Here is a 24,641-nt window from a genome sequence, read left to right on the forward strand (position 1 = left end):
ATCAGCATATAAAATATTCCATCCAATCGACTAATTGTTTTGAAGAAACAAAACGGCTCAAAATGTGGGGTCCTGAGGAAACGTGAACTCCAGCTCCGTTTTGAGGCTTTGGTGGGCTTGACAGCCATGCTGTTGAGGGGAAGATGGGTTCGCGGACATGTTGGTGAGGGGAAGGTGGGTTCGCGGACATGTTGGTGAGGGGAAGATGGGTTCGCGGACATGTTGGTGAGGGGAAGATGGGTTCGCGGACATGTTGGTTAGGGGAAGATGGGTTCGCGGACATATTGGTGAGGGGAAGATGGGTTCGCGGACATATTGGTGAGGGGAAAAGCGACGATACTATTCGCGGTGAGGAGGGAAAATTGTAAAGATGACCATATTTATAAGGGGCAAAGTGACAACGAGCTGTTTGTGAAAATTAAAGAACAGTTGCTGGAAATTTAAAACAAAAAGAGAAAGTGTTAAAGACACTCAGCTAGTTGGGGAAAATTTACTCAACTTCACTTGCCCCATCACTGAACTGTTCTCAAAACACATGGGTTCACTTTCAAAGACTCTCATCTAAGGTTCTCGATATTCATTGTTTATTTATTATTATTATTTATTTTTCCTCAGATCAAGCTGGTAAAACCTGAGGTACAGGCATAGCCAAGCACGCTCATTTGTCAATCGCTAGGAACTAGAAAATTGAGGAGATTACAAGTAGGATAGATAAAGGAGATGCAATGGATGTTGAATATTTGGAATTTCAGAAGGCTTTTGACAAGGAACCACACATGAGGCTGCTTGCCAAGTTGAGAGCCCATGGTATTACAGGAAAGTTACTAACATGGTTAGAGCATTGGCTGATTGGTAGGAGACAGTGAGTGGGAATAAAAGGATCCTTTTCTGGTTGGCTGCCAGTAACTAGTGGTGTTCCACAGGGGTCGGTGTTGGGACTACTTTTAATACTGTATATAAATGGCTTAGATGATGGAATAGGTGGCTTTGTTGTGAAGTTTGCAGATGATATGAAGATTGGTGGAGGGACAGGTAGCGTTGAGGAAACAGGTAGGCTGCAGAAGGACTTAAACAGATTAGGAGAATGGGCAAGAAAGTGGCAAATGAAATACAATGTTGGAAACTGCATGGTCATGCACTTTGGTAGTATAAATAAATGTGCAGACTATTTTCTAAACAGGGAGAAAATCCAAAAATCTGAGATGCAAAGGAACCTAGGAGTCCTTGTGCAGAACACCCTAAAGGTTAACTTGCAGATTAAGTCAGTGGTGAGGAAGGCAAATGCAATGTTAGCATTCATTTCAAGAGGTCTAGAATAGAAGTGCAGGGATGTGATGCTGAGGTTTTATAAGGCACCAGTGAGGCCTCACCTTGAGTATAGTGAACAGGGCCCTTCATCTTAGAAAAGATGTGCTGGCATTGGAGAGAATCCAGAGGAGGTTCACAACAATGGTTCCAGGAACGAAAGGGTTATCATATGAGGAATGTTTGATGGCTCTGGGTCTGTACTCGATGGAATTCAGAAGGATGAGGGGGGGATCTCATTGAAACCTTTCCAATGCTGAAAGATCCAGACAGTATGGATGTGGAAAGGATGCCTCCCATGGTGGGAGAGTCTTGGACAAGAGGGCACAGCCTCAGGATAGAGGGGCTTCCTTTCCAAACAGAGATGTGGAGAAATTTCTTTAGCCAGAGGGTTGTGAATTTGTGGAATTTGTTGCCACATGCAGCTGTGGAGGCCAGGTTGTTGGCAGAGATAAATAACATGGAATCAAAGGTTACAGGGAGAAGGCTGGGAACTGGGGTTGAGGACAAGAAGAAAAAAAGATCAGCCATGATTGAATAGCGGTGCAGACTTGATGGGCCAGGTGGCCTAAATCTGCTCCTATGTCTTATGGTCTTCTGATCTTTCGGACTATTCTATTGGTGTTTAGTATTGTGGCTTTCTGAAGATTTACATAGATATTACTGTGTAGCCCTAATTGTTTAATACTATTATGCAGTCCCTTTGGGATGACACCAGTTGTTGATATTACTATTGGGACAATGTATACCCAGATCATGTTCCATGGTCTTTCAATTTCCTCTATTAATTCAGTATATTTCTGGTGTTTTTAAACGCAAACAACAGGAATTCTGCAGATGCTGGAAATTCAAGCAACACACATCAAAGTTGCTGGTGAACGCAGCAGGCCAAGCAGCATCCGTAGGAAGAGGTGCAGTCGACATTTCAGGCCAAGACCCTTCGTCAGGACTAACTGAAGGAAGAGTGAGTAAGGGATTAGAAAGTTGGAGGGGGAGGGGGAGATCCAAATGATAGGAGAAGACAGGAGAGGAGGGATGGAGCCAAGAGCTGGACAGGTGATAGGCAAAAGGGGATACAAGAGGATCATGGGACAGGAGGTCCGGGAAGAAAGACGGGGGGGGGGGACCCAGAGGATGGGCAAGAAGTATATTCAGAGGGACAGAGGGAGAAAAAGGAGAGTGAGAGAAAGAATGTGTGCATAAAAATAAGTAACAGTTGGAGTACAAGGGGGAGGTGGGGCCTTAGCGGAAGTTAGAGAAGTCGATGTTCATGCCATCAGGTTGGAGGCTACCCAGACGGGATATAAGGTGTTGTTCCTCCAACCTGAGTGTGGCTTCATCTTTACAGTAGAGGAGGCCGTGGATAGACATGTCAGAATGGGAATGGGATGTGGAATTAAAATGTGTGGCCACTGGGAGATCCTGCTTTCTCTGGTGGAAAGAGTGTAGATATTTAGCAAAGCGGTCTCCCAGTCTGCGTCGGGTCTCGCCAATATATAAAAGGCCACATCGGGAGCACCGGACGCAGTATATCACCCCAGTCGACTCACAGGTGAAGTGTCGCCTCACCTGGAAGGACTGTTTGGGGCCCTGAATGGTGGTAAGGGAGGAAGTGTAAGGGCATGTGTAGCACTTGTTCAGCTTACACGGATAAGTCCCAGGAGGGAGATCAGTGGGGAGGGATGGGGGGGACGAATGGACAAGGGAGTCGCTTAGGGAGTGATCCCTGCGGAAAGCAGAGGTGGGGGGAGGGAAAGATGTGCCTAGTGGTGGGATCCCCTTGGAGGTGGCGGAAGTTACGGAGAATAATATGTTGGACCCGGAGGCTGGTGGGGTGGTAGGTGAGGACCAGGGGAACCCTATTCCTAGTGGGGTGGCGGGAGGATGGAGTGAGAGCAGGTGTACGTGAAATGGGGGAGATGCGTTTAAGAGCAGAGTTGATAGTGGAGGAAGGGAAGCCCCTTTCTTTAAAAAAGGAAGACATCTCCCTCGTCCTAGAATGAAAAGCCTCATCCTGAGAGCAGATGCGGCGGAGACGGAGGAATTGCGAGAAGGGGATGGCGTTTTTGCAAGAGACAGGGTGAGAAGAGGAATAGTCCAGATAGCTGTGAGAGTCAGTAGGCTTATAGTAGACATCAGTGGATAAGCTGTCTCCAGAGACAGAGACAGAAAGTGTCTCTGTCTCTGGAGACAACTTATCCACTGATGTCTTGCGTTCACCAGCAACTTTGATATTTCTGGTGTTTTTCACTTACTGATTTCTGTAAGTTATGTGTGTTTGAAATAAGTTGTTCTTGCTTTTTGTCCTGTGTTATATCCAGACAGTCATTATGGACTATTGTTATTATTTATATTTTTATATTTTCACAGCTTGTCTTTTGCACACTGGCTGTCTGTCTGTCAGTGCGGTCTTTCATTGATTCTACTAATGACTTATCCACAAGAAAATAAATCTCAGGGTTCATATACGGAGACAAATATGTACTTTGTTACTAAATTTACTCTGAATTTTGAACTTCTCTGTGTGGGAATATTTCTGCCTCTACTTTCTCAGAAGTTTGCATAGATTCAGCGTGTCACCAGAAACTTCGACAAACTTCTGTAGATGGACAGTGGAGAGTATAGTATCCTAACTGGTTGTATCGTGGCCTGGTGTGGAAACACCATTGAAAATAAACAGAACAAAATAGTTTAGGTAGTGTTCGGGGCTTCATGGACCATTCATAAATCTGATAGCGGGGGCGGGGGGGGGGGGAGCTGTTCCTAAAACATTGAGTTAAAACTAATCGAATAACCAGACAGCTGATGTAAATATTGGGCTCGCACAGGCAATGTGTGAAGGGAAAAGGCTACAGAGAGCGGGGGACACAGCCCGGTCTATCCCCACCAATGAGGACGTTTACACAGTGTGCCACCTCAAAAAAGCAGCGTTCTTCGTCAAATCCCAGCCTTGCCCTCTTCTAACTACCGTCACTGGGGAGGAGATACAGAGGCCTTCACAAAACGAGACGGACAAACCACCAACGTGCAAATGAAGACAGGTTGTGCAGATACAAAAAAACAAACAAACAATGATAATAAAAGAACATAAATCAGAGCAGCAGGAACAATACAACCAATGGATGAACATGACACATAAGTATCTGGGACATCAACAAAGAAAGAAAATAGATCAGAGTGCAATAAGGGGAAAACTTTCTAAAGAATTTACTTCGAGGCTTAACAAAATCTGCCAAACAGAGCTCAACAGTAAAGGTTCAGCAAAGGCAGCACAAGAAACACTTTCACTATACCCATATTAACGTATTCTTTTGTCATATCTTGGTCTGAAACCGATCTGAAAAATTTACAAAGAAAAATAAGAACTGAAATGACACACATCAGAAAATGTACTTAGATTAACGCAACCTAGGACGGGAGGAGGAAGAGAAATAAGAAACACATAACAATTACACAGCAGTTGGATAAAACGTCTAAGAATGTATTTTCATCAACAAAAACAGGGTTCAGCACACCACGTGAGAGTTCGTAATTCTGATAAGAAGTACACACCACTGAAATTAAATGAAAGCACAACCCAGAAAAATGCAGAAATTTTCATTATGGAAGGAAAAGGCATCCACTGAAGAGCATGGCCCTCCACGAAAGACATCCCGATGGTCTGAGCAGGCTAGGTGTCAACAAGGAAGCATCGAACCGCCTGGCTCAGAGTTGGAGACCTCTTCCCAGAAACAGAAGAGTTCCTTGTGGCAATACAGGACCAGGTGGGTAACACCAAACATTATCAAAAATATATGTAATAAAAGACCAACAAATTGAGGATGATAAATGCAGAAAATGCCATGAGAAACCAGAAACAACCTAACACATAACAGGATCCTGCAGCAGTTTAACTCAGTCTGATTACTGACATGGGCATAATCAATTGAATTGACTTTATTTCTTACATCCATCACATACACAAGGAGTAAAAATCTTTACATTACGTCTCCATCTAAATGTGCAATGTGCAATTTATAGTAATTTATGATAATTTATAATAAATAGAACAGTCAGTGTGGCATAGAAATAAACTCAAATCAGTGTGAGTTAATCAGTCTGATGGCCTGGTGGAAGAAGCCATTCCGGAGCCTGTTGGTCCTCACTTTTATGCTGTGGTACCATTTCCTGGATGAAAGCAGTTAGAATAGATTGTGGTTGGGATGACTCATGTCCCCAATGATCCTTCGGGCACCTTTTACATACCTGTCTTTGTAAATGTTCTGAATCATGGGAAGTTCACAACCACAGATGCGCTGGGCTGTCTGCACCACTCTCTGCAGAATCCTGCGATTGGAGGAGGTACAGTTCCCATACCAGACAGTGATGCAGCCAGTCAGGATGCTCTCAATTGTGCCCCTGTAGACAGTTCTTAGGATTTAGGGGCCCATACCAAACTTGCTCAACTGTCTGAGGTGAAATAGGCGTCGTTGTGCCTTTTTCACCACACAGCTGATGAGTACAGAGCACGTGAGGTTCTCGGTGATGTGGATGCTGAGGAACTTAAAGCTGTTCACCCTCTCAACCCCAGATCCATTGATGTTAACAGGGGTTAGCCCGTCTCCATTCCTCCTGTAATTCACAACCAGCTCCTTTGTTTTTGCGACATCAAGGGAGAGGTTGTTTTCTTGACACCACTGTGTCAGAGAGATGACTGCTTCCCTGTTGGCCACCTCGTCATTGTCAAGTGGCAAACATCATTCAACAAAATCTTGTGTTAAAATACAAACTCTTAAAAGACACCATACCTTACTATAACTACAACCTCGATTTCAGTATTAGAGGCCTATATTTCGACTGATCTATTATTACAGATTGAAAAATCCGTAATAACCATTCAGATATAATAATATAGGATAAACAAGCAAGAACAACTTACTTAATAAATATAGCCATTCCAAACACACATAGCATACAGAAATCAATAAGTGAAGAACACCAGAAATATGCTGAATTAAAAGAGGAAATTTAGAGACTATGGAACATGAACAGAGTATACATTGTCCCAATAGTAATATCTACAACTGTCATCCCAAAGGCACTACACGATAGCATTAAACAATTAGGGCTACACAGTGATATTTATGTAAATTTTCAGAAAGCCACAATACTAAACAGCACTTGAATAGTCTGTAAGTTCCTAGCAATTGACATATGAGTCTGCCTAGATACGCCTGTACCTCAGGTTTTAGCAGCTTCAGCTGAGAAAAAATACATCAATAGTACTAAATAATAAATGTTGTTGAGAACATGAGTTGTAGATTCCTTGAAAGTAAGTTCCTATGTTACCTCATCAAGGAACCAATGGGCTCACTGTCAGAAAACCCGATTTTGGACCTAGAAGGAGACAAAGCAAATAGAATACGTGGCTGGAAGATAAATGCAGCAGAAAGTATTCTAATAGATGTGTGACGCCATGTCACTGCAGTCAGGGAAACAGCACTCCTGACCTCCGGTGTTGCCTTCTCCACCTTTCCTCCCACATCCCAAAGATGTACAGTACTGATTGTTTGGATAATTGGCTAATGTAAATTGTCTTGGTGAAGGTGGGTGTTTGAGAATCAAGGATACTAATGGACGTGTGTGAGAAAGTAGCTTTCTTGGATGCGAATGAAGAATGGGTTTTCTCTGGGCACTAGCAGGTATTTGACAGGTCAAATGGCCTTCCATTACAGCAGAAAGCAATATGGGAATGCTGGTAACGTCTGTGGGGGGAAAAAAAGCAGAACTTAAATTAATATTATATATGGCTACTTTTTTTTATTAGTTCTGATGCAAAGAGGATAAAATGAGTTACACGAAATTGTAATATTCCATACTGAGTGTCAAAGGTTGAAATGGGCCCGGCCAAAATCAGCTGATCTACCTCAAGCCTACAATTGGCTTCTTTTGATCAATGCAAGAGGCCCGGCCTTTTCCAATATTTCCGTTGCTTCGCCAATTTAAAACGTTTTCTCTCTTTTCCTGTTCTGATAACGAATCTTCATCCTGAGATATTAACATTCGTTCCTGCGTCCATTCGCAGTTTAATATTTATCAAGCTGCAAATGTTGGCAATGTTCCTATCTTTAAGTCGCGTATAATTTCTCCAGGAAAATAAATATGTTTGTAGGTTATTGAAAGACTTGGTATCATTCTTCAGATTTTTGTTTTGGCCAAAATATATAATTTTTGTTCAATTTGCCGGTTTCGCTCAGATACTTTCACTTCCGCCCCGCCGACTGAGGCAGAGGTCTGTATGGATAAACTTTATTAACAACAGTCTTTTGCCCCGCACTAAAATGGTGTCCATCTCAATAAACTTTATTGACAGCGGTTTCGGTTTTCCGCTATCGGCGAGTGGACAGAAAAATGGAGGAAGATATCAGCAAGGTTGATGTACAAGAGGGCGCCAATAGGCCGCCCTACAGCAATGATACCAAAAGGCACAAGGAGATGGAGAACGTGGCCCTGCAGAGTAGCCTCAACCTCGGCCACAGGGAGGTCCAGCAGGAAGAGCAGAAGCCGAGACAAGAGGAGAAGGAAGGCAGGGATGGGCCGGAGCTCACGCAGACCGACCACCTCAATAAACGTCTCCTTACCTCCTTCCTGGAGAAGATCAACCAGCCCAACTTCAGCTTCCCCAACCTGCTGCAGCTCGGTAACTTGCCTGAAGACTCCAACAAGATGCTGGAGGATTGGTGAGTCCGTGGGAAAGCCTGGCACCAGACCAGAGAGGGCCGAACGTCAGATTTCTAGACCAGACCAGAGTGGGTTTCCTGGAAACACCTAAATACATTCTTCTATGTTGTCCAGTTTAAGATGAGACTCTGGCCTGCACCCCGTCAACTGCAACACTGTTTATAAACTATTATGTACGATATTGATCAGAAATTCTACAGCAAAGTGGCCACAACTATTGGCTCTCTGGTCCAAGTTGAAGAACTGGTCGGTGTGACGGATTCCCATTCTTCTTCGATGTGGTCCAAAACCTGATTCTCTTCATTGCCTGGGCCAATGGATACTATGGTTGAAAGTTTGTACGAAGATAGTTTAAAGATTACCGAGATTTTGGATTCTTGCCTGATTTTTGTCCTTTAGTTCTTGGTTTACGTTTATATTTCCATAAGCAAATCTGAAAGTTGATAAACGGCCAAAAATCACAATTAATGTTATGTCTAACATTTGAAGCTTTCCACTCTGTCAAATTTACAATTTAAAGTAACTTAGTGCAAAGTCTGTTTTTCAGAGGATGCTAATTGAATAATCAGTTGCAGTAATGTTTATCAATTGAAGAAATAAAGGTTTTAGAACATAAAAAAATAGGCATTGGTGTCCACCATTTAGCCCTTCAAACCTGCTCCAAGATTCTGCAAAGTCATGTCTGATCTTCTACCTTAATGCTATATTCCTGTCATTGCCCCGTATTTCTTGATTTCTGTAATACCTTAAAAAATCCATGCCTGTCTTGAATATTATCAATGAATTGGGGTGGAGATTCCAATGACTCGTCACTCTGAGAGGGGATTTCTTTTAACGTTCAGTCCCAAATAGCTTGCCCCATATTTTACGGTTGTGATCCTTATTCTGTTTTTTTTAGCTATGGAAAACACCGTCACCCTCTAGACTCCCGTAAGAATGTAGATTTCAAGTGTCGTCATTTCTTATTCCAACAAAGTCTGAAGAATAGAAAATGAGCCATATTTGCCGAACACCCATGCTTTGTTATACCAGGCTCCCAGTTGCATGTCATTTCAATTCACCTTCCCGTTCCCGAACTGACCTAAGATCCTCAGCCTTCTCCATTTCCATGGCGAGGCCAAGTACAGACTAGAAGAACAACACCTCATATTTGCTGGGAAGTCTACAATGCAGCGGTAAGGACATTTGAGTTTTCCAGTTTCGGGTAGTCCCCTCTCCTTCTCCTCACATTTTTGTTCTTTTCCCCCAGTACCTCCATCAGCCGATTTTTGCGCACTCCATGTCCTACCACCCACCAGAACCTTCCCCCATCTGGTGCCACCGTCCCTTCCTCTCTCACCTACTGGTTCCCAGTATTACCTTTACAGATTCCAGCACTGGTTGCCCTTGTGTTCCTGCTTAGTCACCCTCCAGCCTCTTAACTTGCCATTCACCCTGCCCTTCGTTACCCCCTGTCACCCACCCGCTTGTCACTCAACTCTACCAGTCCCTCTTCCCCACCTGGCTCCATTTGCCCATCTTCCTTGACCCACCTTTGTCTTTCCTCCCTCCTCGTCACACTGCCTATCTTCCCTTTCTGCTCTCAGTCCTTGCAAAGGGCATTGACCAGAAACATCGACAATTCCCTTTTCCCCACAGCTGCTGCTTGACTGGTGTGGACCTCTGGCAGTTTGTATGTTTTGCTTTCCTCATGACGGATGAGTGGTCCATGGGACCAATCTGGTGGATCTGTCCTGCAGTCACCCTCTAAAACGCCTGCTTTTGATTTCCTGACCCTAACTGTACACAGCACTACAGGTGCGGCATCACAAGGCCCCAGGTAATTTGGATATGTTCTCTTTTGTACTCAGTCCTGTATCAATAAAAGCTAACATACCATCCAACATGTCAGTCCGTGACCTCCTCTATTGCCGTGACGAGGCCACATTCAGGTTGGAGGAACAACACCTTATATTCCATGTAGGTAGCCTCCAACCTGATGACATGAACATCGATTTCTCGAACTTACAGTAATTGTCCTTCACCATTCCCCATTCCGGTTTCCCTCTGTCACCTTATCTCCTTACCTGCCCATCACCTCCCTCTGGTGCTCCTCCCCCTTCCCTTCCTTCCATGGTCTTCTGTCCTCTCCCTTCAGATTTGCCCTTCTCCAGCCATTTATCTCTTTCACCAACTTCCCAGCTCTTTACTTCACAGCTCCCCCTCTCTGGCTTTCACCTATCCCCTACCAATTCGTGCTTCTTCCTCTCCCCCCCCCCCCCCACTTTCTTACCCTGACTTCTCATCTTTTTCTCCCTCCAGTCCTGATGAAGGTTTCAGCCCGAAACGTCAACTGTTTACTCTTTTCCACAGATGCTGCCTGGCCTGCTGAGTTCCTCCAGCATGTTGTGTGTGTGTGTGTGTGTGTTGCTTACAATTTTCCTTCCTAACTAACAGCTGCATCCACATACTAGCTTTCAAAGGCTGCATACTGCAAACTCACATCCATTTGCACAGCAGCATTTCCAATTTAGGTAAGATTAGCTTTATTTGTCACGTTACATCGAAACCGGCGGTGAAATGTGTTGTTTGCTTCAAATCAAACCAATGAGGATTGTGCCATATTTCTGGTGCCAACATAGCGTGCCCACAGCTGACTAACCCTAACCCGTGCATCTTTGGAATGTGGGAGGAAAGCAGAGCGCCCAGGGTGAGCATTGCAAACTCCTTACAGGCAGTGGCGGGAAGTGAACCCTGACTGGCGATCACCAGCGCTGTAAAACTGTTAGGCTAACTGCTCTGCCATCATACCGCCCTGTAGTTCTTCAGTATTTTATTTAATACTCAAGATTTCGGAACAAAATGCAAAAATGTTAGTGGTGACAGAGGAAACTGCAGGTGCTGAAACCTGAAGCAACAGCAGTCTGCTGAAGGAACTCAGCCGGGGCTGAGCAGTGTCTGTGGTGGGGTGGGTGGGGGGGTAGGGAAGGATGTGCTTCAGGGTTTTTGACCGGGAACTTTCGTCAATTCCTCCCCCCGCCCCCATAGATAATGCTTGACCTGCCGAGTTCCTCGAGCAGATTTGCTGTTTTTTTGCAAAAAAAATGCATGTGGTGGGATGAGGAATTACCCTTTTATGCGGTGGAGGCAAAACACAGAAACAGGCCCCTCAGTCCACCAAGTCAGCTCCAACCATTTACAATAATACTTCCCCGCCCACCCCCATTCCCATCCCCTCCCAGCTTCCAGCAGTCACCTGCATGCAAGAACTGACCTCCCAGCTTGCCTGCCTTTGGGGTGTGTTTGGAAAGTGGAGCACGTGGAGGAAGCCCGCACTGTCACAGAAAAACGTGCAGATTGCACATGGACAGCACAGCTTGAGACTCGAGTAGTAGCTCTGCCAGCTGTCCAAAGTGCATTGTTTGAAGGGTGATAAAGTAGATTCAATTGGGCTGAATCTTGCAGTTCCAGGGCACGTTTATCCATCTAAATGTACACAAGCTTGAGATCTCAGAGCAGGCATATCCAAACATGGAACTCCCCGACTCCAGAATCCCCTGTCCCCAGAATTGAATCCGATGCTACCTGCCAGACCAACTACAACCTTCACATTGCTGGATCCTTGAATTAGGAGAATTTTCAGGGCTTTGGAAGTAAATGGTGAGCTTTCACAGAGCCAGCACAGGCAAATGGGCTGAAGGGCTCCACAGCAGTATAGTGGAAGAAATAAATGTTTGGTTTGGTCAACCAAACTTACCCTGGCTGGTGTTGACCTTCTTGAGAGCTGTTAGGGCTGCACTTAACTAGAGAGGTGGAGAGTACTCCTGTACCTTGTTCAAAGTAAAATTTATTATCAGTCTACATAGTGGGTGGGAAGGTTTTAGAACATAGGACAGTACAGCACAGTACAGGGCCTTCGGCCCAGAATGTTGTGCCAACCCTGCCTCCCATATAACCCCCCACCTTAAATTCCTCCATATACCTGTCTAATAGTCTCTTAAACTTCACTAGTGTATCTGCCTCCACCACTGACTCAGGCAGTGCATTCCACATACCAACCACTCTCTGAGTAAAAAACCTTCCTCCAATATCCCCTTGAACTTCCCACCCCCTACCTTAAAGCCATGTCCTCTTGTATTGAGCAGTGGTGCCCTGGGGAAGAGGCACTGGCTGTCCACTCTATCTATTCCTCTTAATATCTTATATACCTCTATCATGTCTCCTCTCATCCTCCTCCTCTCCAGAGAGTAAAGCCCTAGCTTCCTTAATCTCTGATCATAATGCATACTCTCTAAACCAGGCAGCATCCTGGTAAATCTTCTCTGCACCCTTTCCAATGCTTCCACATCCTTCCTATAGTGAGGTGACCAGAATTGGACACAGTACTCAAAGTGTGGCCTCACCAGAGTTTCATAGAGCTGCATCATTACCCTTCGACTCTTAAACTCTGTCCCTCGACTTATGAAAGCTAACACCCCATAAGCTTTCTTAACTACCCTATCCACCTGTGAGGCAACTTTCAGGGATCTGTGGACATGTACCCCGAGATCCCTCTGCTCCTCCACACTACCAAGTATCCTGCCATTTACTTTGTATTCTGCCTTGGAGTTTGTCCTTCCAAGGTGTACCACCTCACACTTCTCTGGGTTGAACTCCATCTGCCACTTCTCAGTTTTGGGTTGAGTTATTTAACAGAGGGTACGCAAACTCTTACTCTCCCTTGCAGGCAAAGTATTCGTGTGACTGGTCTAATTGTTTTTAGTTCAAAGGTCTCCCAGATGACTAGTGGGCTAGTTTTTTGTCAACAGCCAGTGGGTGAGTGTCATTGGCAACCGGGAGCCCAGCCGCATCTTCTGCTTAGAGCTTGTGGCAGTCTCCCATTGCGGTGGTCATCAAAAATCCCATCTGGTGGCTCTACCCCCGCCTTCCCTCCAACAAAAAACCAGCTGATAGCATTATTAGACCACCTCTCCCATAATATATGTAACATTTTAAATATATATTGCAAACTGAAGTATTTTAAAATTCTGCTTTATTGGGCTATTTTGCAATGTAACTTTAGATGTGGTAGTTGTCTTAACTATCTAGTAGCTTTCACAGTGGACCAGGGAATAAACTGGACCATTTATTGGACCAGAGGAATTCTGATTGAGATGTTGAACGTCATCAATGGTGATTTGCTGGAGTAAATGGGGAGAAATGGTTTCCATTGGTAGAAGAGTTTGTGACCAGGGGACACAGATCGAAAGGGATTGGCAAGAGAATCAGAAGGGAGAGAAAGAGAAATGTTTTAAACAGCTGGTTGTTGAAATCACAATGCTATGCTTGGCAGTGGATGCGGTTTCAAGAAAAAGAACTTACTGCATAGAACTCGATAAATTCTTAAAGGGGAAAATTGTGAAGGCTTAGGGAGGGAACAACCCTTGAATCTGTTCCCTAAAACCAGTCATTGACTCTCTCCCTAATGGCCAAGGATATTCTACACTATCTCATTCATTGAATCTCCTACTAGACCCACGGATGTCACTCTCCCATACAATCTGTTGATGGCAAACTTAAAATACTCAAAACTTTTCTGTGTGCAGAGATTGCCCAGGTGTCCCAGGTGTGGTCTTTGGATCTCAGCTACAGTGGTGTGCCATTGTTATGGTCCAGCTTCTGTTGAAGGCTCGTCAGTCTCTGCTCCAACATTTGAAGTTGGGCAGCCTGGCGCTCAGACATGGCATCCACCTGTGACTCCAGTTTGTTCAGCTGGTTGTCGTACTTCTTCTTGGTCCTTCTGAAGGCTGCGCACAAGTTGCTGCACAAAGAAACCGTGCATTTTAATCATAAACACGAGAAAGTCTGCAGATACTGGAAATCCAAAGCAACACACACAAAGTGCTGGAGGAACTCAGCAGGCCAGGCAGCATCAATGGAAATGAATAAACAGTCGACATATTGGGCCGAGACCTTTCTTCAGGAGTGAGCTCAGTCCAGAAGAAAGGTCTCGTCCCGAACCGTCGACTGTTTATTCAGTTCCATAGATGCTGCCTGGCCTACTGAGTTCCTCCAGCATTTTGTGTGTCTTGCTTTGCATTTTAATCAGGCTGTTGCATAATATGAACATTTAATTCCTGAAAACTTGTGGATGAGTGTGGAGCTAGTTTAAAAAAATACCCTGGAATGACCCAGGAGCCAGAGTACGAGTTCCTGGCAGAGTTATGTTTCAGCTGTACAGAGCCCATTTAGACCACCATGTGAAAAGTGAGGTCCGTTTTTGGGATCCCCTTAAGGAGATCGTAGTGAAGGGGTGTACAGAATATTGAATTGAATTGACTTTATTTCTTCCATCCTTCACATACATGAGGAGTAAAAATCTTTACGATACGTCTCTATCTAAATGTGCAATCATAGCAATTTATAATAAATAGAACAGTCAGTGTAACATAGAAATATACCCAAATCAGCGTGAGTTAATCAGTCTGATGGCCTGGTGGAAGCAGCTGTCCCAGAGCCTATTGGTCCTGGCTTTTATGCTGCGGTAACATTTTTTGGATGGTAGCAGCTGGAGTAGATTGTGGTTGGGGTGACTTGGGTCCCCAATGATCCTTCGGGTGCTTTTCTCGTACCTGTCCTTGTAAATGTTCTGAGTCATGGGAAGTTCACATCTACAGATGCGCTGGGCTGTCCGCACCACTCTCTGCAGAATCCTGCGATTAAGGGAGGTACAGTTCCCATACCAGGCAGTGATGCAGCCAGTCAGGATGCTCTCAATTGTGCCCCTGTAGTAAGTTCTTATGATTTGGGGACCTATGGCAAACTTCCTCAACCATCTGAAGTGAAAGAGGCGCAGTTGTGCCTTTTTCACCACACAGCTGATGTGTACAGACCACGTGAGGTCCTCGGTGATGTGGATGCCAAGGAACTTAAAGCTGTTCACCCTCTCAACCCCAGATCCATTGATGTCAACAGGGGTTAGCCCATCTCCATTCCTCCTGTAGTCCACAACCAGCTCCTTTGTTTTTGCGACATTGAAGGAGAGATTGTTTTCTTGACAGCACTGTGTCAGAGAGATGACTCCTTCCCTGTAGGCCACCTCATTATTGTTTGAGATAAGGCCAATCAGTGTAGTGTCATTGGCAAATTTAATTAGCAAATTAGAGCTGTGGGTGGCGGCACAGTCATGGGAATACAAGGAGTAAAGCAAGGGACTCAGTACCCAGCCCTGAGGGGCTCCTGTCTGGAGAGTCAGAGGGGTGGAGGTGAGGGAAACCACTCTTACAATCTGCCGGCGATCTGACAGGAAGTCCAGGATCCAGCTGCACGAGGCAGGGTCAAGGCCGAGGTCTCTGAGCTTCCTGTCGAGCCTGGATGGAATTATAGTGTTAAATGCTGAACTGTAGTCCAAGAACAGCATTCTCACATAAGCATTCTTCTTCTTCAGATGTGTAAGGATAGTGTGTAGAACTGTGGCTATTGCATCTTCTGTCGATCGGTTGTGTCGGTAGGCGAATTGTAGGGTGTCCAGTGTGGGTGGTAGCATGCTGCAGATGTAGTCCTTGATCAGCCTCTTAAAGCATTTGCTTATTATTGAGGTGAGTGCAACAGGATGCCAGTCAGTTATTCCAGGTTGGAAGGGGTTAAGAGTTATTAACACTGGTTGCACAGCCTGGATTTATATCCAGAATGTTGAAAGATGAAAGGGGCTGATTAATGAGCTAATTGGGTAGATAGATAATTTTCTCTGATTTCAAATGGAAGTCCTTAATAAGGGAACCAGCCAGGCTGCTGGTAGATCTGGGCCTGAGTGACTCATTCACTCATTGATTAGTTTAATAGATAGATTTTGTTAGGTAATGAGGATAAATGGTATATAACAAAAGAGAGTACATAATCTAGAGACACAAGACTATAGATGCTGCAATCTGGCGTGTTAGAAAAAACATGATCTAATTGAAAAGCAAAAAAAACTTTTGATCTTGGAAGCAACACACATCAAAGCCAGGCAGCATCTCTAAGAAGAGGTACAGTCGACGTTTCAGGTCGTCAGGACTCCTGACGAAGGGTCTCGGCCTGAAACGTCGACTGTACCTCTGCCTAGAGATGCTGCCTGGCCTGCTGCGTTCACCAGCAACTTTGATGTGTGTTGCTTGAATTTCCAGCATCTGCAGAATTCCTGTTGTTTGCGTTTTGATCTTGGAAACTTGAATTTAAAATAAAATTCTGGAAATGTTGGTCAGGGAGCGTCTGTGGAGAGTTGATTGTTCTGATCGATAATCTTTAATCAGAACTAGGAAAAGTTAGCAAACAAGCATATTTTAAGTTGCAGAGATAGAGAGGATGAAGAGATTGTCTATGTTACGGTGCAAACCGAGAGCAATGAGTGAGATTGAAGGGTGTCAGGTGAGAGGGCAGTGAAGTCCTGTAAATGGCAACTAATCTGTCTGGAGGAGGTACAGATAGAAAAGGATGAATCAATCCAGCAACTCTTTTGCCCTTTCCCCTCATTCATTTTCAATTTAGAAATTAAAAATGATGACTAAAAATGGTGGGAAAATAGATTGAGAATAAATTGGCAAGAAGTAAAAAAAAAAGGCAGTAAGAATCTACGGGTGAAAATAAAGTGAATGTTGGTCCCTTGAAAGTGAGACTGGGGAATTAATAAAGGGGAAAAAGTGAGTAGCACAGACTGGACTGATATATCTTACCTATCTTGAAAGTAGTTGCTACTTAACGTATCCCAATAATAATAGAAAACCCAGGTGCAGGATGTACTTAAAATGATCGCAATCACAGGTGAAAAGGTAGCAGATAAACTAATGGGACTGACTGGTCCTCTGGACCTGATGAGTCAGGTGGTCGATATCTGTAAGTCTGAAAAGAAGTGGCGCCTTAATAGTGGGTGTTTCGATTGGACTGGTTCTCATCTGAATTCAGAAACATGGGGCATTGTCACACTGAAACGTGAGATTGATTGTGGACTCTTATAGTAACCACACTGGTGTTGGAGAATCTAAGGTTAGAGGTCAGTGGCAGAATAAGGGGCTTCCCATCCAACGAGGAGACGAGGAGGGGTTGATCCTCTCAGGGGGTCATGAATATCTGGAATTCTCTGTCCCAGAGAGCTGTGAAGTGTCAACAACTGAGTTATTATTTAAGGCTGAAATCAGCAGTTTTTATCTACAGGGAAGACTAGAACTGTGAGGAATGGGCAGGAAAGTGGAGTCTGGGCCAAAGTAAGATCAACCATGATCTTACTGAACTCAGAGGGTTGTTTGACCTACTCCAGCTTCTTATATTCCTGTCGTGCATTAAATAAAACACCCTCACTTTAGCTCTTGTTCCCTTGTACCTGTGCGTATTCTTCAGCTCAGTGGCCAGCTCCTCAGACCGATACTTTTGGTTATTGTTCTTTTCTATTAGCCTTGCAAGTGATGTAGCCAACTCCTCAATATGATCTCTTAGATGCTTTTCTCTGTAAAACAATTAAGATTGAGTTTTCGCTGAAATACTTTGCAACAGATCAAGTTAAAGAACAGCTGTTTTTAGTGAATAATGTTATCGAGTCATAGAGCACTACAGCACTGCAACAGGCAGGAACAAACAACCTATCAGCAGGGGCACAATTGAGAGCATCCTGACTGGCTGCATCACTGCCTGGTATGGGAACTGTACCGCCCTCAATCGCAGGACTCTGCAGAGAGTGGTGCGGACAGCCCAGCGCATCTGCAGATGTGAACTTCCCACTATTCAGGACATTTACAGCGACAGTTGCATAAAAAGGGCTCCAAGGATCATTGGGGACCCGAGTCACCCCAACCACAAACTGTTCCAGCTGCTACCATCCAGGAAATGGTACCACAGCATAAAAGCCAGGACCAACAGGCTCCGGGACAGCTCCTTCCACCAGGCTATCAGTCTGATGAACTCACACTGACACAATTGTATTTCTAAGCTATACTGACTGTTCTGTTGTATATCTTACTGTACATACTATTTATTACAAATTATAATTTGCACATTGCACATTCAGATGGAGACGCAACGTAAAGATTTTTACTTTTCACGTATGTGAAGGATGTAAGAAATAAAGTCAATAAAGCTCTTCGGCCCATCTAGTAAATGCCGAACTGTTATTTTTATTAGTCTTATCAATCTGCACCTGGAACAAAGCCTTCCGTACCTCTCCCATCAATGTAGTTACCAAACTTCTCTTAAATGTTGCAATCAAGCCGACGTACACCACTTGCACTGACAGCTCATTCCACACTCACACCTCTCTGAGTGAAGAAGATCCCCCTCAGGTTCCCCTTAAATATTTCACCTTTCATCCTCAACATATGGCCACTAGTTCTAGTCTCACCCAATCTCGGTGGAAAAAGCCTGCTTGCATTTGCTCTCTCTACAGCCCTCATAATTTTGTATGCTATCAAATCTCCCCTAACTCTCCTATGCTCCAAGGAATAAAGTCCTGAGCTATTTAATCTTTCCTTATAAATTCCTCAAGTTCTGACAAAATCTTTGTAAATTTTCTCCGTTCTCTTTCAATCTTATTGATATCTTTCCTGTAGGCAGGTGAACAATGCCTTGTACAACTTTAACGTAATATCCCAACTCCTACAGTATGTCCTAGACATCTGTGAAGAAGGGTGTGACACCTCAGCACTGTATCACCAAATGCTCCAGGACACGTCCAGACACCAGATAGCAATGAAGGCGGAGGCAACTCTAAACCTGGCACAAACTGTGGAGAGAAGAGTGGCGTTTTTCCAACAACATTTTCTGGTAGGATAGAGGAAGGGAAGAGATTTTAATTTTGAAAATGAAGAACATCATTTAATACATTATAAGTTGCTGGATGCAGGATGCTTTTGGGAGAGACAGAAGATACAAGCAAGCTCCCTCCACGCCCAGGTTACCTGCTGCAGATCTGCTGGAACTGTCTGGATTAAGGAAGTTTATTGTTAAACCTTAAACTGTGGAAAGATCCAGAAAATTTCCTGCTGACTTGGGTGAGACTGGGGCTCATCTGGCACTTACAGACACCCTCCTTCCTTGGGCTTCCTGTCCTGTTCCCAGCCCTAGCCCCATCAAATCAGCCTATTTATTTATTTAGAGATACAGCTCGGTAACAGGTCCTTCCGGCCCAACAAGCCTGAGGTGCCCAATTACACCCATGTGACCACTTATTTATTTACCCATACACTTCTGGAAGGTGGGAGGAGACCAGGGCAACTGGAGGAAATGCACATGGAGGATGTACACGCTCCTCACGGGTAGAGGTTGAATTGAAACCCGGTTGCTGGCACCGTAACAGTATTATGCCAAACTTACAGAAGCCCAGGGAGCTTCTGTATGGGAAGGTTCTGTGTTTTCTGAAGGAGCGGGCAGTGGCCTTAACCCCATGTAAAGGGCTCCCTGTGGGTTCAGTCTTTCTGATGGTGGAACCCTAGAGAGCAAAATAGACTGGGTCATGTTATCAAACGGCCTGGTGAGATGGTCATCCTTCCCCACCTGCACGATGTGGGGGGAGGCAATGTTAACCGTCACCCCAATCCTATCCATTCTTGCCATCATCTGGCTCTTCTCCAGCTGCTGTGGGAGGAGGACCCAACAGGGCACTCCCCCTGTGCATTTCAGGCGTCCGCATGCCACACGCTCCGGACGAGACCCAGGGCCAAGCTACTAGCAGCCAGAGCATGTTGGAATGAGCTACCTCAGTCTTCAGGCCACTGGTTTCACTGTTGCTGTTCCCTCTTACCCCACACCAGAAGCAGTAGACCTGGGGGTAAATCCAGAGGTCGGAAAGGAGCGGAGGGCCTGACTAAAAGGAAGACATGTAGGAAAACAAAAGGTTTAGGGGGGCATCTCAAGTAAGTGGTGTGCCCTAAGGAGCAGGCAGAATGTGAGCTTACCCTGAGCGTAACCCCAGGACATTTTGCCCTGTGAATTCTGTACTTACGGCGGGGAGACCATTGTGGGTTCAGACACCAGCTCCTCCTTATGCATTGCTGACTTGGTTTCCTAAAATTAGAGCGGAGTCAATCAGACCTCAGCAGGATTGGCACAGGGAATGTAAAATGCTGATTTTTAAAAAAATTATCCCCTCTTTGCTACTGCCGGACTCGGAAGGGAAGTTCTGGTTCCCAGCAGGTTATTGGTCCAGCCTGCACTGACAGTGTTTAGAAGAGTGAGGAGTGATTCCATTGATGCACACGAGGATCCGAGCGGGGTCAAAAGAGCAGATGGTGAGATACTCCCTCCCCAGGCTGGGGAGCCTGGGGCCGTGGGTAGGCAGGTCAGCCACTTGGGGCTGAGAATTTTTTCTGATGGTAGTCCATCTTTGGAATTCCCTCCCTCAGTGACCTGGGCTGCTCAGTTCTGTAAGAACGTTTGAGGCTGGGGCTGTTAGATTTTTGGACAGTCATGGAATCAAGGAAAGTGGAATTGTGATTTCAGATCTGGCAAGGTCATACTAAATGCCAGCTGAATAACCCCATTCCACTCCTATTTCATAACTTCCTCAGTCACCACTATACCCCTGACTTCAAGAGTGAACACCGATCCCAGCAGAGTATCAGTGGTCATTGGATTGTGGTCAGGAGCAGGAACACAAACATCCCATAATTAAGGTATCTGCACAGACTGGTCGATGTCCTAATATCCATAGGCAAAATTCCTGCACATTGTTGGTGACTCTATCCTTGGACATACCTGCCTAACACAGTCTGTCCTGGGGTCCTCCTGCAACCATTCATCCCGCTGTTCTTGCCAGTGTGTAAGAAGGAGGTTTATGGCTTCATCCTGATGGTCTTGAGATTGTAGCTTCTGCTCCAATCTTTTCTTCTCCTTCTTCATCCAACTCAGCTGACTTTTCATCCAGGACATATCTTCCTGATAGTCACAGTGATCCAGGGAGATGGAGAATATATTACTATTAGGTCATTTGACCATCTAATGCATAAGACAATGACTACTGAACCTCTACGGTGTTAGCTCAAACCTCGACAGGCCACTGAACTAGCCTTGATCTGGCTGTCACTGAGACACCAACTGTCCTCCACTCCTTCTCGCAGGTGTCAGCTGTGGTTCTGCCTAGCAGCTATGTTAGGACGTTGCCTGTGGTCCAGTGAACAGCACTCTGCCTCACACTTATGTTAGAAAGTTGTGGGTTCAAAACCCTCCAAAGGCTTCCACCTACAGTCTAAGATTACTGGTACCTCTAAGGGAATTGATATACTCTCAGAGCATATTAGCTGAAATTTTAAACTGAGGCCACAGTTCAAACTTTCAGATTTGATGGCCAATAATTTTGTTCAAGAGTAAGATGGGGCCTCTCTAACATTACGAGGCCTCCTCCTGTGCTGTAGTATTATATAACAAGAGGAGGCCATTCAGCTCAACAAACCCTGATCCCCCTCCCAATTCAGTCACATTATGGGTAATTGGAATTTTAAACCAATTTAACCAACTTCATTTCATAATTTGTAAAATCCCCATCTTACAAAAAAAGCCAGCAGCTGCCAGCCCAGCCACTCACCCTGACAGCTAGAAGATCTTGCTGCAGTTCTTCCTTCCCTTTATTCTGTTGCTGAAGCATGCCAGGAAAACGTGAGCAGAACCCAGGTGGGGGTAGATCCCGCACCACTGGCATGACCTCACTGTTTCCACTTTGCTGGTAGCGCTTCAGATCGGGTGAAATGTCCCCCAGATTGATGATGGTCTGTTTCATGGCAGTGTAGCCCTGCCTTAGTTTGACAATGTCTCCTCTCAGATGGGCGATACTGCTGTCAACTTCTGGCTCCCCTGAGAATGTTAAAAAAAAAGGTACTAGACCATTCTCCCTTCATTCCTGTACTGTCATCCAATCAATTCATGACTGATCTTTTATCTCAGTGTCATTCTCTTACACATCCACCATTTTCCTCAATTCTCTTTAAAAAAAATGTGGTGACAAATCTGCACATAGGAGGGAGATTGAAAATCTGGTTGAGTGGTACCACAACAGCCTCTCGCTCAGTGTCAGCAAGACCAGGGAGCTGATTATTGACTTCAGGAGGAGAAAACCAGAGGTCAATGAGCTGCTCCTCATCAGAGGTGCAGAGGGTCAGCGATTTAAAATTCCTCAGTGTTACAATTTCTGAGGAACTGCCCTGGGTCCAGCACACAAGTGCCATTATGAAGAGAGCATAGCAGCACCTCTACTTCTAGAATTTTGCAAAGATTTGGTATGTTATCTAAAACTCTGGCAAACTTCTAAAGATGTGTGATGGAGAGTATATTGACTGATTGCATCATGGCATGGTATGGAAATACCAATGCCCTTGAACGGAAAAGCCCATAAAAAGTTGTAGATATGGTCCAGGTCATCACGGCTAAAGCCCCTCCCACCATTGAGCACATCTACACAGATCACTGTTGCAGTAAAGCAGCATCCATCATCAAAAATCCATCATCCATCATCAAATCCAAATCATCAAATCAAATTATCAAATCCATCATCCATCATCAAAAATCCATCATCCATCATCAAATCCAAATCATCAAATCAAATTATCAAATCCATCATCCATCATCAAAAATCACCACCAACCAGGTCAAGCTCTCCTCTCACTGCTGCCATCAGGATGAAGGTACAGAAGCTTCAGTACCCACATTACCAAGTTCAGGAACAGTTATTACCCCTCAACCATCAGGCTCTTGAACCAGAGAGGATAACTTCACACACTGAACTGTTCTCACTGCCCATGGACTCACTTTCAAGGACTCCTCATCTCATGTTCTCGATATCTATTGCTTATTTATTTATTATTATTTTTCTCTTGTATTTGCACAGTTTGTTGTTCTTTGCACGTTGGTTGTTTGTCTGTCCTGTTGGGTGCGGTCTTTCATTCTATTATGTTTCTACTGTGAATGCCTGCAGGAGAAAGAATCTTTGGGTTGTATATGGTGACATAGATGTACATAGATAATAAATTTACTCTGAACTTTGAACCTATCCACCTCTACCTTGAAAATATACTTCGTGGTCACTATATTAAATACACCTGTAAACCTGCTCGATAATGCAAAACTAATCAGTCAATCATGTGGCAGCAACTCAATGCATAAAAATATGCAGACATGGTCAAGAGGTTCAGTTGTTGTTCAGAAAAAAAATATCAGAATGGGGAAGAAATGTGATCCAAGTGACTGACTGTGGAATGACTGTTGGTGTCAGATGGGGTGGTTTGAGTATCTTAGAATTTACTGATTTCCTGGGATTTTCACGCACGTCTCTAGAGTTTACAGAGAATTGTGTGAAAAACAAAAGAAGTCCAGTCAGCAGCAGTTCTGTGGGTGAAAATGCTTGTTAGAGAGAGAGGTCAGAGGAGAATGGCCAAACTGGTTCAAGCTGACAGGAACGCGACAGTAACTCAAATAACCACATGTTACAACAGTGGTGTGCAGAAGAGCATCTCTGAATGCACAACACGTTGAACATCAAGTGGATGGGCAACAGCAGCAGGAGACCACAAACATACAGAAATATATTCAGTACCTCTACACCCCTATATCTGCCAAAGTGGCCACCGGGTGTATATACAGTAACTGCATCTCCACTGCACCCTTTATAGAGAATTGCAAAGTTCACTACCCACTTAATGAAGAAATTTTTGATCTCTATGCTTCTCTAAGTGCGGCCTCTTCCTTTACTATTGACATCACTTCATCGCTGGCAGCTCTGCCTGGTATGCAATTTTCTCCCTTCATTTCTTTGCCTTTCTGTCCTCCCACTGGCGCTCTAAAATCTTGCCCTTATGCCCAATCCTTTGGTTGGCTGCCCAGGGCTCAGTGTCAAATTCTGATTGTGAATGAGTCATGGTCATAGACTCACAGAGCACTAAGCACAGAAACGGGCCATTGGGCTCATCTGTTCCGTGTCGAATTGTGATTCTATTGTCCCTCAGCTGGACCATAGACCTCCATAACCCTCCCATATTTCTCCTAAATATTGCAATGAAACCTGCATCCAACAGTTCCACTGGCAGCATATTTCACACTCACACCACGCTGTAAGTGAAGAAATTCCCCTTAAATATTTCACCTTTCACCCTTAACATATAATCTCTAGTTCTAGTCTCACCCTATCTTAGTGGAAAAAAAGCCTGCTTGCATTTATCCTGTCTATACCCCTCATAATTTTGTATACTCCATCAAATATTCCCTCATTTCCCTACGCTCCAGGGAGTAAAGTCCATTACATTTCATTTTTAAATGTATGTTTCTACGTTTCCATATATGCAAGAATCTGATTTGTTGGACACTAGTTTGAATATGAATCCCTTAGTGAGAGGTTCCATTGGTAGAATTTATAATTTATTTTTACTACAAAAAGATAATCTCTCACTAAAGGTTAAACAAGATTGGGAGAGAGAACTTAATATGACTTTTGTTAATGAAGACTGGTCGCGAGTTTTGAAAATGGTTAATTCTTCTTCAATATGTGCCAATTATTTTTTAATTCAGTTTAAAATTGTTCACCATTATTATTTAACAAAGGAGAGGCTATCCAAAATATTTCCTAATATAGGTAATTACTGTGATAGGTGCAAAAATGAAATAGCTACTTTGTCACATATGTTCTGGTCATGTCCTTCGTTGAAATCTTTTTT

General features: G+C 44.3%; 1 protein-coding gene across 2 annotated transcripts in view; it reads right to left on the minus strand.

The window, feature by feature from the left end:
- Nucleotides 1-11,224: 11,224 nt before the first annotated feature.
- LOC140188075 (colorectal mutant cancer protein-like) overlaps nucleotides 11,225-24,641 on the minus strand; it is a 28,640-nt gene continuing 15,223 nt past the window's right edge. The window contains exons 10-14 of one of the 2 annotated variants that reach the window (XM_072244017.1): nucleotides 21,527-21,792; nucleotides 20,701-20,880; nucleotides 19,949-20,010; nucleotides 17,339-17,461; nucleotides 11,225-13,804 (exon numbers count right to left, since the gene is read on the minus strand). In XM_072244017.1, coding sequence (XP_072100118.1) covers nucleotides 13,630-13,804; nucleotides 17,339-17,461; nucleotides 19,949-20,010; nucleotides 20,701-20,880; nucleotides 21,527-21,792 — 806 coding nt within the window. In that variant the 3' untranslated portion in view covers nucleotides 11,225-13,629. Of the gene's footprint in view, nucleotides 13,805-17,338; nucleotides 17,462-19,948; nucleotides 20,011-20,700; nucleotides 20,881-21,526; nucleotides 21,793-24,641 lie in introns of those variants that run through there. The other variant, XM_072244019.1, reaches the window with a different exon arrangement.

The sequence above is a fragment of the Mobula birostris genome, chromosome 26, assembly GCF_030028105.1.
Source record: "Mobula birostris isolate sMobBir1 chromosome 26, sMobBir1.hap1, whole genome shotgun sequence".
Taxonomy (NCBI): domain Eukaryota; kingdom Metazoa; phylum Chordata; class Chondrichthyes; order Myliobatiformes; family Myliobatidae; genus Mobula; species Mobula birostris.